Here is a 19,298-nt window from a genome sequence, read left to right as displayed (position 1 = left end):
TGTTCTATATCAGTATCACTATAAACATTACGGATAGTTCTATGTCTGTCCTATTTCAGTATCACTATAAACATTACGGGTAGTTATATGTCTGTCCTATATCAGTAACACTTTAAACATTACGGGTAGTTATGTCAGGACCGTTTATACTTAGTTTGTATACACTAGACTTTGTCTTCTTTACTTTATTTTTTTATTACTATGTTAACAACAACTGTTGTGTGAAATATCTGTGAATTGCATTCCTAGTGGAACATGAAATAGAAGTTTTGTTAATCCTTCAATTCTCAAAATTCACTCAATTATTATATTTTTTACCAAAAAAATATTACTCCTAGAGCGATTCTGAGTTGCTGGACTGGACATTCAATTCTTGAAGATATTCTGATGTGGTTGATGCTTTGTACACCATGTAATAACCACGTTTTGGTTAGAGCTGGACTTTCTCAGTAATGACCACGGTGCAAAACTTCCCTGTGGAATGCTGACGTCTTGCCAGAGCATGTACATCAATGTTTGTCGCCGATTGCATTCTCTATTGGAAAACCCAATAAAGCAACGACAAGTACAAGGGGAGCTAGATAGCCTTTTACCGTGACAGGTCGAGTTCAATCCCAGACAATCATATTCTGTAGGTAGTGGACTGGTGTCAAATGCTTCTAGGTTACCATCGATAAAAGCTCGGGGTTTGGAAAGCCGTTATTCAGTGCCGCCAATAACACTGTCTGTATAGCACGAAAACCTTATGTTATGGAATCCCTCACAAGCTCAACATCCAGAAGCTGGAGATCGTGTAATGGAAATGTTACATTACAAACAACACAACACTCCAATCATTTCGTGTTTTTATTTACCACTTTAAAATCAATAATATCAAATACTTGGTCACTCAAAATCACGTAGTATCCAATAAATTAATGGATTCAGGTTGTGAAAGACTAAAATATCTTCAATGCTTGACCACTGGTCTCAACACAGCACTCCATTCTAGGGTACAAATATTGCTTTAACATGATCAGAAACTAGAGGACTTCACCACAACAGATACAACCATCTTGCTCTTTTATTAGTACAACCAGGTCACTTTTTCAACATTCATTCCCCCCTCCCCCTTTCATCGTTATTTTGATAAGGATGACAATTGTGACTATCCTCTTTTGGTACAGGTAGCAACTTGCTGGAGTCGAAGTTGTTCTATCATAAATGTCTTTATCAACAGCACAAATATATCTACACCATCTAAATATTCTTGTAGATAATCGTTACAACCATTAATTAAAGGAGAGGGTTTATCATATCCATATCAACGTTCATCGTCTCTCAAAATTCACTACTGTGTACTCCAGATTTTATACCTAGATTGGTACTCGTTTCCTAATTTGTTCAATGGTACACCGATACCAGTCCTCATCAATTAAAGTAAAATTATTATTGGAGGAAGACTTGCTTTCAAAATTTCAAAAACCTTCTAAAAAATAACTAAAAAGTATTTTTCAAATCAACATAATACAAATGTCATTCAAATAAAACCATTTCATTTGATATTTTAGATGTTTGAAGGACTAATCTTGGAAAATACTTTTTGGACTCCAGGACTTGCTATAAATCACTTCTACTGACTTCAGTTTTTCTGCCCATCACTTCTAAGGCAGAAATGTAGGAGAAATGTACTAATTTCTCTTCCTGGTTCAAGTGTGTTGTTTTAATATCTGATTACTGTTAAATTCTTGTAGCAACCTTTTTAGACACCAACACTGAAATAACATATTACATCCTACATCACATTGTGTAACAGGCTATTGTAATACCTACTCAGCAATCTATGTTGATTTAATAACCCTATGAAACAAAAACCAGGTCTTCCAACAAAATATTACCTAAAATCCAATGTCATATCTTCAAAACATACAACCTTCATGTTTTGACATTTAAAGCAGTGAAAAGTAGTGATCATAGCAACATCACAGGTAATGGTGATCCAATATCAAGAGTATTGAACAGATTTCCATGTCAAAAATACAATGTTGTTGGCAGCAAATGTACAGAAAACGTTTCTACTACTGGCAAAGAGGTAGAACAAATTCGTCATTTTGAAACAATTCAATAATTATCATCGATTTGCTTGATCTATTATTGCCAAATAACCCCAGATGTGAATAGCATAAACAGAGGATTGCAAACCCAAATGGACAATATCAGTTAAATCTTACCATTTTTTGCCAAACAGATAAAAAAATGTCCCATGATAAAATTGCTTTGTACCATATGAAGAAGATTTCAAGTATAACTTCTTTAAGGCACAACGAAGAAGCAAGCTGTAGGGAGTTTACCCAGCACTAAATTACCCTAGTTCAGTTGTTCATCATGTTGCTAGCCCAAGTAAAATTTTCAATTTTATTGAAATTATGGTCAAAACTATTCCAAAATTAAGAAAACAAAAGAAGAAATTGCTCTTAAGTTTAAAAACTAAAACATTAAGAAAAAATGTTGAATTAATTGCTGATGTAATCAATAACACTGGCCCCAGATGTATCTACATAAAATGTCTTCATATCAACTCATATATAAATATACCTTTATCTAAAACGCACAAAAATAAAATTAAAAGGACAAATGTACCCAAGGTTTTGTTTAACTATACTGATAGTCAAAACTTAACTTGTACTCCGATCTTTACTTAAAAAGTTCTACATATAGTACGCCCTTTATAAGAGCTAATTATTGTACAAAAAGTAAGACAGAGTCAAGGTCCTTGTATCAGGCTTTAGCCTTGACCTCGAGACTAATGTCCTCAGTAGCACGACTTAGATGGGACTTATAAATTATATTATTAAGTTTTTTACATTGGAAAAAAAAGTTCCAAATTATTCAGCACTTAAAATGAAGAACTTTAAGACACTCCCCTGACAAACCAGAAACGAAATTCTGACAATAACATGCTGATATAATACACTCGGTTTCCTTCCAACCTCACCTACTATTAGTTTATCCAAAAGTGATCTCCCTTTTAAATACTGTAGTTCCTATAAGCATTTCTCCTTGATGTACTCGTTACATCATCAACTTTTTGCTTGGCAAACTTAAGCAACAAAACTGGGTTTGAATGTAGAATATGAAGTACCTCTAATTAACAACGATAGCCAAGGTCTCCAAAAAGGCCTGGCAATAGTCTGGTGTCTCCAGGATACCTCTCAAGACTAATATCCTTCGTTTGAGCTCAACCTTTAATATCATGTTTAAACCTAAAGATGAACAAATGGATGGACGATAGTGTACAGCTTGGACAAACTGATTTCTCAAGCTGTCTTTCCTCTAATGAAGAAACTGAAGGCAGATCAATAACCTTTGTCAAGGAATTAAACTTTTAACTGAATACATGTGAGCTAAATAAGATAGATAATTTTGGCATACAAGGCATTCAATTTTTAGTTAAGGACAATAATATCTCGCTAGTTACATCAATTTACCAATATGGCAGAACAATCAACAATGTGTACAAAGAACTGTACACCATTCACATCCTCATTCAACACAAGGAACTTCATTCTTAAGTCTTATCCTTCCAAAATATCCCTCACTGTAGTTCTCACAAGACATAAAACACACAACTTGTCTCGCGTTAGTCTCAGTACATCTTTCTCACACGAACACAAACACAAAGTCACAGCCCCGGTTGGATTATATCATATATATTGTACAAGGTAGGCCAAGTTAAAAAAATACCTGTTCCTATGAACATGCTACAAACTGTTGATAACAAAAATTGGTTGTCTATTATTTGATTGCTCTCATTGGAGTAAAATTCTTTGGTGTTTTTGTTTATTTACCTAACAATAAATTCCAGAAAACAGAAGGATCTTTGAAACATGGCCTATAGACACCAGCATCTGTCTTGTACTAATGACATGAATTTAAATTATCACATATATTTAATTTACATTAAATTTTATATGTGCGAAGCTATTATCACAGCCTGCAACATTGCATACAGTTGAATCTTGGTCCCTGAGTCCTGATACAATGGACACATCTGGGTTCCTTAGCTTTATACAGGAAGCTGTAGGAAAGCAAATGAAAGTTTCGATAGTACAAAAAGAGATATCGTATCTTGCATTCACTTCTTCATACATTAAATTCTCATATATCTAAGACAACCAGATTTCAAAAGGTGATCTCTCTATTACCCTTATTTCACAAATAATTTGAATTTTGACTAACCAAATTGTGTTTGTTGAAACTTATTTGATACACATTTTCCTTAAAGAGTCCTGGCATAAATAAATATTTACTGAATACTAAATTATCACAAGTCTGTGACCTTGAAGGTAACTAACATGACTCCTGTCATGATAACCTTAGACAATTCTTGTGAAAAAGTAGGTATCTTTTACAATTTAAAAGTGATGTTTGTCTAATCAGTATTGGTTCAGTTGTGAATCAATTTTAATAAAAATGACTTCAAAGGCTTTCCTAACAACCTTAAAGTTAATGTAAGGAGCCTAGATACTTAAAAACTCCATTTACCGTTTCATCCTCTGAAAAATTATTTGGTCGTCTATCATCAGGATTAGAGTCTCCCTCATGGTCTAGGTAAGTATCCTGCTGGGGACAAGCAAAGAAACGCACATCACGATCACTGTCAGATTGCAAGTTATGCAGAGTCCTACACATCTCATCATACAGAGGGTTCTTTGGCGATGTAAAATATTCTGAAATAGAAAAAAAGAATAAACAGGTAATGACAGGCAATCGGTAACTTAATTCTATCGTCTAGGGTATTTCTTCCAAAGAAATTCAGTTTTCTTTAAATAACAAATAAAATTTTCAAAGCCTTCCTGATCTTATATCAGGACTTAAAAACCAATAACATCTATTCCATCTTGGGTATTACTTCAAAACAAATTTCATACATCAAAAGGTATTAATTTCAATGTCTTACCACGAGTGAATATATGTCGAGACATCGTTTTGGCAACAGAAATTCTCACATTTGGCACAACATCATGACATAGAGATAAAAGACTTGGCACCAGTTCTGTAGTAAAGATCTCTATAGGAACAGAATCTTCCTCCAGAATATATTCTATCAATTGAGCATACCTGAAACATAGAAGCTTACATGAGGAGTTGTTCACTGAATATCCTTACATTGACCTATCATCCATTGTGCTTTCGTCACTAACATACACATATACCACATAGTTGCCAAATCAAGACAGTTGCCTCTCAATCAATTTGTTTTCTGATCAGCCCAAAAATCAAAATCAAAAGAGCACAATTAAGGACTGAGGGGGAGCCTTCATTTCAAATTTGAGAAAAATGTGTCCAGTACTTCAAGATAAAGTGGTGAAAAGCTTTCATTGTCAGAATCCTATCTGGCCATCTGTCATCAGTTCTAAAATCAAATGGCAACAACTAAGGATCAAGGTGCACCTACACATGAAATTTGAGAAAGATCTATGCAAAACTTCTCATAAAATAGCAAAACAAACAATAATTGTGCAATGACACAAACTATAAGCAATTCAAATGACTCACCATCTTATGATAATTTAATAATAACCCTAAATACTTTGTAAACTTATTATTAAAATTCTAGATCTACTTACACTTGTCTTCGAGCCCACTTGTTGCTCTCAGCGAATTTTTCCTTCAAGGCTTTCACCAATCCTACAGTCAGTTTTTCATCATTCTGGTCAGCCATCCGCTTCATCATGATGCTGAGCTGTAAAAAGAATACCTTAAGTATGATTTGTTTGCATCACTGACTATAAAACATCAGGCAAAATTCAAAAATTCTTGAAATGTCACTTTGCTATCATTTTCTTTCTGACACTGTTAATTCTACCAAAAACAATAAAGCATTTTTTTTTAAATTTTAACTAATATGCGGATGGTCCACATAGACCTGTTGTACCCTGTGTGTATCATGAAGCTGAATATACCACCACCAAAATAACAAAACTTGTCACCAGGAATAGAGAATTACATTATCATAAAATATGAAGCAGAGCCTGTGTTAGAACTTACCAGTCTGAATGCTGCTTGACGAACCTCTGCCACCTTGTCTTCTGCTAAAGTAATGCCAAGGGGAAGAAGGTAGTGGCTGACTTCATGTGCTGAGAATAGCTCGGACATCAGCATGAGCTGACTGAAAGACAAACACAGACAAAATGACTACTTGGATGTCAATGTGCCGAGAAGAGCTTCAGTATCAGTAAGCATTGACTGAACCAGTTAAAAGAGTTGCTATAAAACTTAAAAAGTTACATTAAATTCTATACTAACAAAGCAGTAACTTACTCTGCTAATTCCAGTCGGAATCGCCAATTACGACAGTTGTCTGTATTCATAAAGCATTCCACTTTCGTTAGGTACTGTTGTCGCATGTCAGGTTTTAAAAGCTGTAATACCAAATGCATATTGAAATAAAATGGTTTCCACAAACAAGGATTTTTCTGATCAAATATGCCATTCAACAAATTCCTACAATTGCTTTGTAATTAATCAAGGTCCATGACTTCATTTCCATGTAAATAAAACACATATTGCAAAACTTCTCCGATACCTCCATATCCTGCAGCATATATTTAATGATATACTAGCACATTTAGTAACTTTCTGTAACGCAGCAAAAATTTAACCTCATTTGCGCTAAAAAGTAAAACTGTGTGAAACACTTGGGCAGTGATGCAGTAATTACAAAGAATCCATTCAGACAGAATGGATGTACTTACTCTTAGAAAGTCTGCTAGATGTTTCAAAACCCCAATTCGGACTTCATCCAAATCTTTAAGGAATCCATCAAATACTGGAACAAGGTCTCTGTGTGTTATCTCCTCTCCGAGGATTAATGCCATTTCATGTATAGAAAAGGCCAATGTTCGTCGAACCTTCCACTACAGAAAAAACATTATGCTGTAAATCTTATTTAATTACATGTGTATTTCATAACTGAAGACATATGCTAATGAAATAAAACTTTTAATCAACACACAAAATGAGTAGGGAACTGAAAAATAAGAAACCCATAAGATGAGTACATGATGTTGGATTTTATTACATGCCCCTACTATAAACATGTATCAAACTAACCCTGTTCTGTCCAAATACAAGCAGGTCTGTCATTTTAAGGAGCAAATCTGCCTTTCTGAAGCTTTCATATAAGTTTTGTAAATGGTCAGTCAATAACTATAATACCATTTAAGACGAAATAATCATAGAATTCCTTTATGTGAAGTTGCCAAATAGAAGTAAAAAAAAAAAGTGTCACAGTAAACAATAACACCATTTTTAATCAAAAATGCCTTGGACTAAAATATGTTTGTTTACCTGCATATCTGTGGCCAGCACATCATACAGCATCTTGATACAGTTCCAGTTTTTACGTCCTAAAGTGTAAGCTACAGCTGGCAGATTGTAGGCACAGTGACGTGTGATCTCCGTGTCCACAGTTTGGGCCCGAGATGGATCTGCCATACCCAGGTAACTCTCCAGCAGGCTCTGAGGCACTATATCCTGGTTTAAACACATCAACATCTGCTTCAATATAACAATCTATTCTCCATAAACCAATTAGAACAATTCAGCAAACTTCAGTCCCCCACCAAGTGTCATATTACATAATGCACTGAAAGTGAACCCATGCCCATAATAAGAAATTCCAGCGACTAAAATATTAGAACAATGTGCGTAAATTTTAAGCTAAAAACCACAAGTTTCATCAAGCACACACTAAATTTATTTTTAATTTCCATATAATAAATGCTTTAAAAGTACATAAAAAAATAAAAATAAATATGAGTATGTTTTTCTTCATTTACAAGTAAAACACCACTGGTAGAATTAATACCTGTTGTTGAGCAAGTTGGGCCTCATCCATTTCAGTGTTGTCCGATAAACTACTTCCGTTGATGTCTGCAAAGATAATGATATTTGAAATGTATTCTTAAAGTAAACAAAACTGCACTACTTACTGTGCTGTCAAACAATACCCACTGAGTCCCAAAAAATAATTCAAACGCAATAGTATCATTCCAATTGATAAATGCTTCTGGACAACTTAATTAGGGGCCTTAAATTTCCCAATTTTTTTAATACTTCATCATACAAATGAGATATCTATTGAAATATGTTTGGAAGGGCAAGAATAATGTCTCAACATGTAACATACATGTATACCGGTATATGTCTGATACATATTTATGCTTGAGCTATGAAAATAAGGGCATATTTCACTCAGTCCAATACTTAATTTTCCAGCCAGCTAATTTCAGTTGGTAGGGCTTGTGTTTATGAAGAATTTAGTATCAAAAATTTTGTTGGAGATGATCGTGAGTTCACAGGTTTTGAAAAAATAAACTAACAAAGTTTCTTTGACATCAATTCAAACTACCACCAGCAGTTACACTCAAGAAAAAATTGCAACTCTGCAAAGCATTGCCATGACTTTAGTGCACAGCACATCCTAAAGTATAAACAATGTTACAAAGCTTCATAATGCTAGTCATGCAAAGCAAACTTATACCTCAAACTTAATATCACAAAAAAAACCCACTCTGATTTTAATGCAACAAAATGCTGTGGATGCCCGACATGTGGTTACATTCTATCATCAAAGTCAAAGACATTCTCTAATTGTAAATTCACCACATCTTCTCTGTGGCAAGTTTTTCTTCTTTTCTCTGCCCGTATTGATTCCCCAGTTTCTCTGGGTTTTGTTTCTTTACTTTTAACCTCACTTCATGAAGGATTAGATTTTAATCACTTTCACTTTTTTTTTAAATGGGCATATATTTATGAATTTCGAATTTACGAATACAGTATTTATTATAAGCACCAGATCATTGCTCCATGGTCTTAAAAATGTAACTGCCTTTACAGAAAATGGACAGTTATTTACACTCCTCCTCCTTTTTTTCATTTCGCCCATTTTTCTTTTATGAACATCGATTCTGATAAGGACAAGATTTTACTGTAATAACCCTTAATCTTAACTTTCATTTGTTTTAGAGGCTCAATACAGATTTATGCATACTGCTTTAACCTCAAAATATCAAAAGCAAATAACTATTATTAACCGATACCAAACCATAAATCGACAACTATCTAACTGCATGTTCAAGGTTACCCAATGAAATATCAAACAAATAGCCTAACCAGACACAAAACTTTTTAATGTAGTGATGCACTTTGACGTCTTCAAAAATTTTCAAATTTTGTATTTTTTGTTTCTTTTCAATGCATCAATTATAAACATAAACAATGGTCCTGAATACGTCTGGCTCTAATGCTAACCAATAGAAAAAACATAAGTGGATTTAAAAAAAACTATATGTCAGTTTCGAATGGATAAAAAAATTGTGTAGTGAAATGATGATTTCTACAGCTACACATAGATTTACCAGACACAAGAAACCAACCTTTTACAACCCCATCCACAATTTTACTGGTGGTCTCATTCAAATGCTCACCGAGGACATGCGTACTGCCAATGTTATCAACGGTTTCATCACACACAGTGTTAACACTAGCAGTGTGGAAAGTGACGCCCTCCTCTATCACAGACTGCTTGGGCTCGTTCTCCACACCCAAATTAAGCCAGTTGAGTGTATCTGACAATTTATCACTTGATGCTTGTGTATTGCTATTTGATGTGGTCGTACTACTGTCTGGGGGACCTGACATACTGTACATCTTATCCTCCCGTACTTTTGTGGTCACATGAAAGTTAGTGGCAGCTCCATTGACAATATCAAAATCTAAATCAATCTCAGGTAAAGGAGTTCGCCAATACTGGAAAGAATTGAAATTGGTTCCTACATTATCTAAATGTATATGCACTACATCTTCTGATCCAGCAGAAGAGCTTTCTTTTTCTTTTTCTGTTGAATTTGATAAAACGTTTTCAGAATTATTTTTCGATGGTTCTTCCTGTTGCTGCAGTGACTCCTCATTATCACAGACCTGCTCACATTTGTTTGTTTCACAATGGTCACTACTGTCTGCTATATGCACTTCAGAGTTTTCATGTGACGCAGACTTTCCAGCATCCTTGTAACATTTTGCTCGCAGCTCTTCTGGTGAAATATCTGGCGAGTCTCTATTTTCTGACTTGAGAATACCTTGCACATCATTTTCATTGTCAGCGGTGGAAATTTCCATGGGTTCCCCAATGCCGCTATTATCACAGCTACCATCTACACTACCACTTTGATTGTCGTCTTCCTTATCTGTGTCATCCTTGTAGACAGGAGGAGGCACAAGCATGTCATCTTTGTCCATCTGCCCAACTATATTTTGAAGTCGTTCACCACTTTCCCTGCATAAATGATTAAATATGATATGCAATTTACATTCCAGTAAAATTTAGCACATTAATATTCACATAGTTTCCTAAATTGGAATTATTTTGGCAACAAAGTCCTATATCAAATCATATGTTGATATATTATTTTCTTCCATTTCTTTGTGTGCAAAGCTCAATGGACTTGATCAAGCTTTACAACTTTTCAGAATCAAATATGGTAAATAACAATAATAATACTACAAAAATGTTCAACATGTATATCTGGGATATGAGAAAATAAACTGGTATTAACATCGAAATAGACATTAACACAAAAATAAGTTTAATTGTATCAGGATCAGTATTTTGCACTTAAGCTCCTCGTTTTAAGGCATAGTCCAAAAACCCTAAATATGGAAAACAGGTATTGACCACTGTATTTCTTCACTGACTGAGAAGACAATTTTAAATTTACAGTGTTATTTTTATGCAAGGTAATACTTACAATGCTAATATTATTTCCGGGTTCTTGATACAGAGTATGCCATCATCATCAACATATAATCCGGTCACTCCTGGGTCAGCAAACGTGGAAATGAATGGACCTAGTTGTTGGAAAGCTGCCATCCGCACCTTTACCAAATCAGAAAATAATTTTCTATTGAAAGAACAACATATATATCCTTTTGTATCTTCTAAATTTGACTCTATAAAATTGTTATAAAGTGTTCAGAAATCCAGTTTCAGTGGAATCAACTATTATGATATCTTACTCCATGAAGTTTCTTTCGAAATAAAATTGAGCAAAACTTAAATTAGATTTGATAAATTCATAACTAATTCTCTTTTAAGTGATCCAAATGAAAATATCTAAGTCTGGCAAAAGGCTGTTGCTGATGGAACACAAGACTTCAAACTAGATTCCACACAGATTAACAGATATTGTATGGTTACTTAAAACACAACTTCTTCAAATAGCAGTATCAATCCTATATCATACATTTTGTATGCAATTAACAATTTGAAGACTCAACATTTGGAATAATTGTTTTTATCAAATACTCACCCATCGTGACAAGTCACACAGCAGATTAACAAAAAGGGTTGAGAGTTCTCCTCGCCTTACGTCTGGTGAGCAGGCACATGACACAGCCATGAAGCACTCAGCACAGGCTTTTCTTACTCCCCACACGCCGTCTTCACAAAGATAGTAAAACTTCGGCAACTGAAAAATGTTTAATCTTTCATTAATTTTTTTTAAAAACTTGACTTAGTATTTCACAAACTAGAACACATTATTTCATTGTAAATAAATAAATAAAAAAAACCCCAACAACCTTGGACCAATGGCAATGCAGTTAAGATTTTCCGAAAAGGAAATTAATAATGACCTTGCAGATATCTAAACTCTGGAACTCCAGTCCTCTCAAATCTTACCATTGTAACAATTTCTATACAAGTACAAAGTCATTAGAGTGACAACATGTTTTGGATCACTCCAATATCTTAACTAGTACTATTCCCTATTCTTTGATGGCACAATTTTTCAGTTAAGCCAAAATATTCTTTTGAGAAATGTTTTACAACACTGCTCTTACCAACTGCTGTTCAGTGTTTCCTTGTCCAACTACAGTGCAAAAATCCCCAAAGTTTGCAGCACACACCTGAAATATTAAACGGTCTTGGTTGAATTAAGAAAATCTCTTTCACAATGAATCTAAATAAGGCATCCTCAGAGTTCAATAGATGATGCTTTGAAGAAATTCATTACAAATATGTAAAATTATCTTTGGGTCTTTTGGGTTAGACTACACTTAGGGTAAACACAACATCACCTACAAACATGGACCTTGCTTTCACAGAACTTTGCAAAACTTCATTTCAACATATTTTCATTGACAAGATTTTAAAGTCAATGTGGATTGAATAACATGTCAAAATTTGCTCATGATTGTATGACATACAAATATCACCTCTTAAAAATTTCTATTTTCAGTTGCAATTTAAAAAATTAATCAAACTTTGTATCTTGTGGTGCTCAAACATTATTTGATATGACAATGGACAATATTATTCCTGGCCATTTGGATGTAATTATCACTGGATTCCACTTCCTAGAAGTCATCTAGTATAATTATCATATCTTTGTATGTAGGAAGGAACTTTGTGTATATTTTGTTTATATTGCAAACTGTTGAAAGATGTGATCAGGTAGCCAGTTTCTTCACTCTTCTGGAGTTTTCAAAGTCTTCTCTCGGTACAATGAAACTTGATGTAATTTGTTTTGGAACAATGAGTGGTATTAGAAAGCTCTGTACAAGCTTTTGCCAAGATTTGTATTACACCAGCAGTGAATGGAACCCACAGGCAAACTAGGCACAGTCAGATAGATCAAGTGATTACTATAGGGCTCTGCATCTCACCCAGATATTACACTCTAATAAAGGACTGAATAAATTGGGAACTTCTTTTCCTTGACCCAGTGATTTTAACAAGACTTTCCATCACCACCTCAGCTCTGATGTTACTGACTGTGCATGTTTTAATACCCATCACCACCTCAGCTCTGATGTTACTGACTGTGCATGTTTTAATACCCATCACCACCTCAGCTCTGATGTTACCGACTGTGCATGTTTTAATACCCTATGTTCAATAAGTCAAAACTGAAAAATGCATTTGGTAAAGGGTGCCCTAAGGTTAAGGTTTATAACACAGGATGCAATCTAAGTTTTTATTTTGTTAATCACAATCAAAACAGTAATCAAGACCCGAAAAAAGTAAAAAAATTACCTTTCGAACGTGAAAAAGAGGATCTGTACACATCTCGCAGTATCGTGGAAGGAACACACGCTCTGTCATTTCCTTTCCTAACAATGGAGCCATTTTGCTCATCAGCTGCAACAGTTAAACCACTGAATTTAAATCGACTACAACACAATGCATATAAAAGATAATTAACATGGACAGGGATAAATGTCAATGCACATGAAACTTCACACCATGAGTGATGATAGGACAAAAATGTCTGTCATCAAAGCTGGCTGTGATATGACACATATCAACACATCACTGCCACTTTGACAGCAACATATTCCGTCTTTTCTTTCTTACCTACAAGAGATCATAATGGCACACATACACAGGCTTAAAATGAAAGCTCCTCCACTACTACATAAAAACACATACATCATTTATAATGAAAACTGGCAGCATTAGGCTCCATTGGTAACCATAAATGCATGCATCCTTTAGAATGTAAACTCCTCAATCAACACACAGAAATATATACATCATTTAGCATGAAAAATCCCCTACCTCTACACAGAAATATATACATTCAGAATGAAAACTGGAGGTATTAGGCTCCATCAGTGAACAGAAATACATCCATCATTTGAAATAAAAACTGAATAGAATGAATACCCCTCCAAAGGAATACAGAAATACATACTTATTTGGAATGAAAACTCCTCCATTGATTAACATAAATGCATTATTTAGAAAGAAAACTCCATCAGCACACAGAAATATGAACATTATTCAGCATGAAAACTCCTCCAACAGCACACACAAATACATACATCATTTAGAGAAGAAATTACATTTTTTTTTCGAGATTTGAGGATGAGTTGCTGCTTGGCTTTCCTGTCAAAGCTCATCAAAGCTGGCTGTGATATGGAATAGTGTAGCACATCACAGCCACTTTGACAGTCTTGACGGACTGGACTCCTGATCTGTGTTGGTCTGCATCACGTTGTCTGCCAGTGTCAGCATAGCTGACTATATTTAGTTTAGCTGACTTGTATAATTCACCATTTATAACAAGCATAGTGTCTCGCCCCTTTCTACTTATCTGCTGCAGGATACCCCCAAAAGCTCATCAAAGCAGGCTGTGATATGAGCAATGTTCAACACATCACTGCCACTTTAACGAGCCCATGGATATCAAATTTCTTCATTGTATAATATCCCGAATGTCAAAAATTGAATCAGCTACAGACAGTATATATCACTGCTCGCTAGGTATCATGTACATGGGCCATCACGGTGTTACCTGAAGCCGCTGAGCTCATCAAAGCTGGCTGTGATATGATATATATAAACATAATCACAGCCACTTTGACAAGTCAAAAGCCAATATTCCAAATGTTTTGATATGATCAAACAATCACATTATGGCGAAAAATAACTGACACATAGAACATAGGAAAAAGTAGTGTTGAAAGACATGAGATGTGATATGACTTTAATGCGAGATGAAGTTGATACTGCCCTGAGCTCATCAAAGCTGGCTGTGATATGATAATTTTAAACATTTCACAACCACTTTGATGCCTCTGACCAATACTACAGGCACATAAACGATCTCCTTACAACACAACAATCGCAGTACACTGTTCAAAGGCAAACATGCACAAAAAGCAAAACAAACTCTGGTATACACAACATGCACCAAACTAGCAGACAAAACGTCACAATATAAAGCATTAAAACAACAGGATAAAAAATACAAAACCAAACGATTAAATAGACAGCAACTTTGCATCTGACAAAAATCCCATTCTTTGCACTGAATCCCTATATCAGTATATCAGCATATATGCTAGAATTGTTCTAATAAACACACATTATTCAAAATAAAGCATAATGATTGGGCTTATTGTACAGATAAAAATGCCAGAATATTAAAGAGCTACACTATCAAAATGTTGTGCAAGAATTGCCACCCTATTTGTGGGCATAAATGGAATGAAAGCTTCAAACAAAGCAGGTTCTGATGAGAAGGTCATTGGGTATGGATAATAAAGGAAATGGGTAGTGGTATGAAAAACATTTGACAAAGAATTAATGATGCCAAGTGACCAGAATGATGGTTATGCCAAACTTAGGTACTGATCCAAGCAGGCTGTGATACAGTTAATATCAATGAATCACAACCACTTAGTCAGAACCTCAATTCAGCTCTTCAGGTTTCTTGTAAAACTAGTAAAACACAACACCTGGGAAGCAGTCGGATAAAAAAAATATAATGGGAAAATGGACACAAAAACCACTGAAGGAGGTAATAATGGTGAGAAAGCAGACAGTATGGCTCATCAAAGCTGGCTGTGACAGGGCGTATAGCTTACTATAACATCCAGCATTGACAGACACACCGCACTGACGGGTGAATCTTGCAATGACAAGCATTCCAGTGGACACAACTCTTCACAATACCTTGACCACCTACAACATCTCAGGTTGTAACGACATTTAATATACATGCAAAAACACTCACTATATTTAAAGCATTACCAGCTGAAGATGGAATAACTCAACAAGAAACGGAATTAGAGTGAAGCATGTCCTGCTACAACAACACTTCTATATGGCAGCATATACCCCCACTACGCAAAAGACAGGGTAGTAAGGTGATGCTGTAGAACATCTCACTACCCATGTCTTTCACAAAGTAGAGGAAAACGGATCCTTCCACAGGAAAGTGGGGCATCTTTTTTAGTTTGTAATTCTCAAGCTCAATATTGCACCAAATGAAGATAATCCTTATACTCATCTACTTTCGTATAAAACCAATAGTCATACAAACACTTGATATTTATTCTATTCCTGTGTGATAAACTTACAGCAACAGCCTCGGTTCTATAGTCATCTAAACTATCAGGACTGGCAAGGTCGAGGATGACGCTCACTACCTGCTGTTCTATATCCGCTGAAATGCACAAAAATAAAGCAGATGATTACTAATGGGTGTATTTTATTGTTCCCAAAACAAGCATTCTAAGAAATGTGTTCAAAGATGTTAAGCCATATTCCTCTTGCACTAAAAAGCTTAAAATCCTTGCAGATTGTTTAAGCTCAACAAATCCAGCAAATGTTTACACCAAGATCTTTATAACAGATTAAGGTTTTTGTGAACGTTTGTGCCTGTGAACAAGTACTCTGATTATAATGAGATATAATCTGTAGCTAGAATAGAAAATTGTCAAAATGGAAATATCCTGTGAAAGTTTGTATAATTATGAAAATATATTTTCCCCTTTTACTTAACTCACCTTTCACAATCAGCTCCTGTTCCAGCAGCACCAATAGAGCAGCTTGGCTTGTTTTCCTTACCTAGAAAAAGACAATTTAATGTTGCAACAATGAGAGTATTCAACTACACAAAGTTCAATATTTACAGGCCAATTTGTGCATAAAGTCTAACCCTGAAACCTGACAGAGGATGAGACTTTAATGAACACTCCAGCAGTAATTTGGTTCCTTTCCACTACCTTTCTAGAATTCCATAATTCCTTACCTTTCAAAATATTCAAGATCTTGAAATTGGAAAAGCTCAAGCAAAGTCTCAATGACAAAAAGATGATTTTAGCATGAACTTCCAACAAGGAAGACTGGCCAATTACCTGATTGTGATGGTCGTTGAGGTACCGGACTACCATAGGTAGGACATACAAAGGCACAGAATTTTGGAACACTATAGCATGTTCATGGCAATATACTGCTATGTGTGGAACCTGTTCCATCAACTCTGATCGAACAATGGGATCTGAAAAACAAAATATTTAGGATCAGAACAAAGTCAATTTAGGGTTTACATTATGGAGGCATTAATTTTCCTTTTTGAAAGTAATAGCAAATATACCTGTACTTTTTAAATATGGATAACCTTTAGGTAAAATCATATTTCCAAACTAACTTCGTAGGTTGTACACATCCAGATATTTTACAGTGACATGAATGACCATGCCACAATTTTGGGCCACTTTAGCATTATTGGTATATGGTATGCTCAAGACTCAAGAAAAAAAATGGGAAAAATTTATGGTATTAAAAAAATATAAGTTCTGTCTGCAGATTTTTTTACTTAATTCTCAATGGAAGACACTTATAATATTCGGTATTATGAAAATTTTACATGACATTCACAAAGTGACCATTGACAAATCAAAACCTGACCTACATATCCAGTGCTCCAGATAACTTTTTGACATGTGGGGTTTTCACTCCTACCTTTATAAATTGAGGGGTTTTTTCACCCCTGCCTTCATCAAGTGTATGGGTTTTTCCATATTAGGGTAACACTGAATTTGTAAACATTTTTGACAGCGCCATATTTGCTATGCGACTGGTTTATAATCACGATCAAGAAAGCGCTTGTTACAAGTTTCGTTTACTTGATAAGTGTCTGTTTGACTTAGATTATTGAGTTTTCTAACTACGTAATATTGGAGCCGGACATTGACGCAGAGTCCGGATTTCGCACGGGTTAATGACGCAAATCTTATTTTTTTCCTAGCGTGAAATTAGAAATATTGTGTGTGAAAACGCATTCACGCAGGCTATCTGGAGCACTGATATCATTTTACAAATGCATAAAGACACATTTCAGTATCTGTATTCATCAAGCAGTAAATGAGCAGAAACAAAGATTATGATGGAATGACTAATAAGGATAATATTGTATCCCTAAACCTTGAAAGATCAGTCAAACATGCACTTTCTGTGAATTGCAAAAGACTAGATCCATCTCCTTAAAACAGAAAAATTTCACACAGATGTACTAACCACTGTCCTCAGACAACCTGACCATGGCATTAAGGACGGCAACACATTCCCCGTCTGTTGTGTCCTCCACAGCCCGCAGTGTATCCAGCAGACCTCTTGCCACCATTTGTCTGTTAAAATAAACACCAATTTCAAAATTCTTTTTTAAACAAAAAAAGTTATTTTTAATACATACTCAAGATTTTCATGGTACTTTTGATATCTAACCAGACATGGACACCTGTTTCCAACTGTTGATGTTTTAATTTTTCCCAATGCAGTCTGCACAATATCCAAAAATATATTTCCTAAAATGGCCAAGGAAAATACAAGATCTTACTGTAATCAAAATTTCTAACAGAAAACATAGAACATATTAATGAAATAAATATTTTTATGTTTGATAGGAGCTGACAGCATCATTTACCTTGTATAAACATTGTCACTCTGCATGTATTTCTCAAGTTTCTGAAGTGGCGTAAGCTTGTCATCTGTTCCATAACTGTCTTCTCCATCAAGGCTGTCGTCCAATCCAAATCCTATAAATATATGTTGTATAAGACATTTGTACTTACCAGAGAGTGTCTGGACAATCTAAAATTTGGAAATTGCATGCTTATTGTGTCCTGATTAATTTTCAAAAAATTTGTCAAATTAGAAAAAGTTCTTTCTTCACTTACCATATCAATACGACTACAGTACTAACAAGAACACAAACTTGAAACAAGAATTACAACTGCCTGTTTAATTTACATGATTTTCATGTATTTAGCAGTAATGTGTTACAGGTTTATTTTTAAAGAATCACTAACCAATTTTTTTTGATAAATATATTCATTAACATGAAAGAGAGAGAGAAACCTTAACAAGTCTGATGTTTGCTGAAAACCAAACAGCATAATTGGTATTTTGGCACTGTATGATGGAAAATTATTAAGCTTGAACAGTAAATGTGTATCTGAAGATGAAACCTGATCAAATACAAAGATAGGATGCTTGATAGTGCTTAATTTTAAATCATATCACAGCATTTTCTAGTAATGCTTTTAGCTCAATGAAAGTTCTTTTTACATGAATGCTACTTACAATACCCATATTTAAAACTATAATAATTTTCAAATAATCTCTTATCAAGTTTTCTCAAGTTTTAAAAGCAAAATAAAAACTCGCAACTTTTACAAGTCTGCAGCAACATTTTACATGCAATGTACCACTGAAGGTATTTCTACCACAGTAACTTGGGAGACTTCAAACATGATCCGAAAACCTGTACAAAAAACTGGAACTAGTCGATTCCACAATAACTAGGAATATTCTGTATGTCTTTTTTTTTCAAAATATTGTTAATTTTGTTTTTCTTAAAAATTAATCCATTAACATGTAATTTCAATGCAATACCTTTAATTTGGGTAAAATGGTGAGTTGGTTTACTGAAATGATGTTTGAATAAAGTTAACCATAA

The 19,298-nt window shown here is 34.6% G+C and overlaps 1 protein-coding gene across 2 annotated transcripts; it reads right to left on the bottom strand.

The window, feature by feature from the left end:
* Positions 1-833: 833 nt before the first annotated feature.
* Positions 834-18,370, bottom strand: LOC132554240 (serine/threonine-protein phosphatase 4 regulatory subunit 1-like). 2 transcript variants are annotated; one of them, XM_060218546.1, is made up of 19 exons: positions 18,264-18,370; positions 17,858-17,967; positions 16,696-16,838; positions 16,345-16,405; positions 15,916-16,001; positions 13,082-13,186; positions 11,887-11,952; positions 11,355-11,513; positions 10,794-10,921; positions 9,474-10,321; positions 7,853-7,917; positions 7,333-7,539; positions 6,738-6,899; positions 6,304-6,404; positions 6,031-6,151; positions 5,610-5,725; positions 4,940-5,100; positions 4,525-4,709; positions 834-4,057 (listed from the first exon to the last, which is right to left on the bottom strand). In XM_060218546.1, the coding sequence occupies exons 1-19, from the start codon at positions 18,287-18,289 to the stop codon at positions 4,046-4,048; spliced, it is 2,862 nt and encodes a 953-aa protein (XP_060074529.1). In that variant the 5' UTR covers positions 18,290-18,370; the 3' UTR covers positions 834-4,045. The 2 variants fall into 2 exon arrangements, with proteins under 2 accessions (XP_060074529.1, XP_060074530.1); XM_060218547.1 differs by having other exon boundaries at positions 7,333-7,518.
* Positions 18,371-19,298: the final 928 nt, after the last annotated feature.

The sequence above is a fragment of the Ylistrum balloti genome, unplaced genomic scaffold (assembly GCF_031769215.1).
Source record: "Ylistrum balloti isolate Yb309-2 unplaced genomic scaffold, AGI_CSIRO_Ybal_v1 Utg370388, whole genome shotgun sequence".
Lineage (NCBI taxonomy): Eukaryota > Metazoa > Mollusca > Bivalvia > Pectinida > Pectinidae > Ylistrum > Ylistrum balloti.
This window is presented reverse-complemented; position numbering and strand designations above follow the sequence as displayed.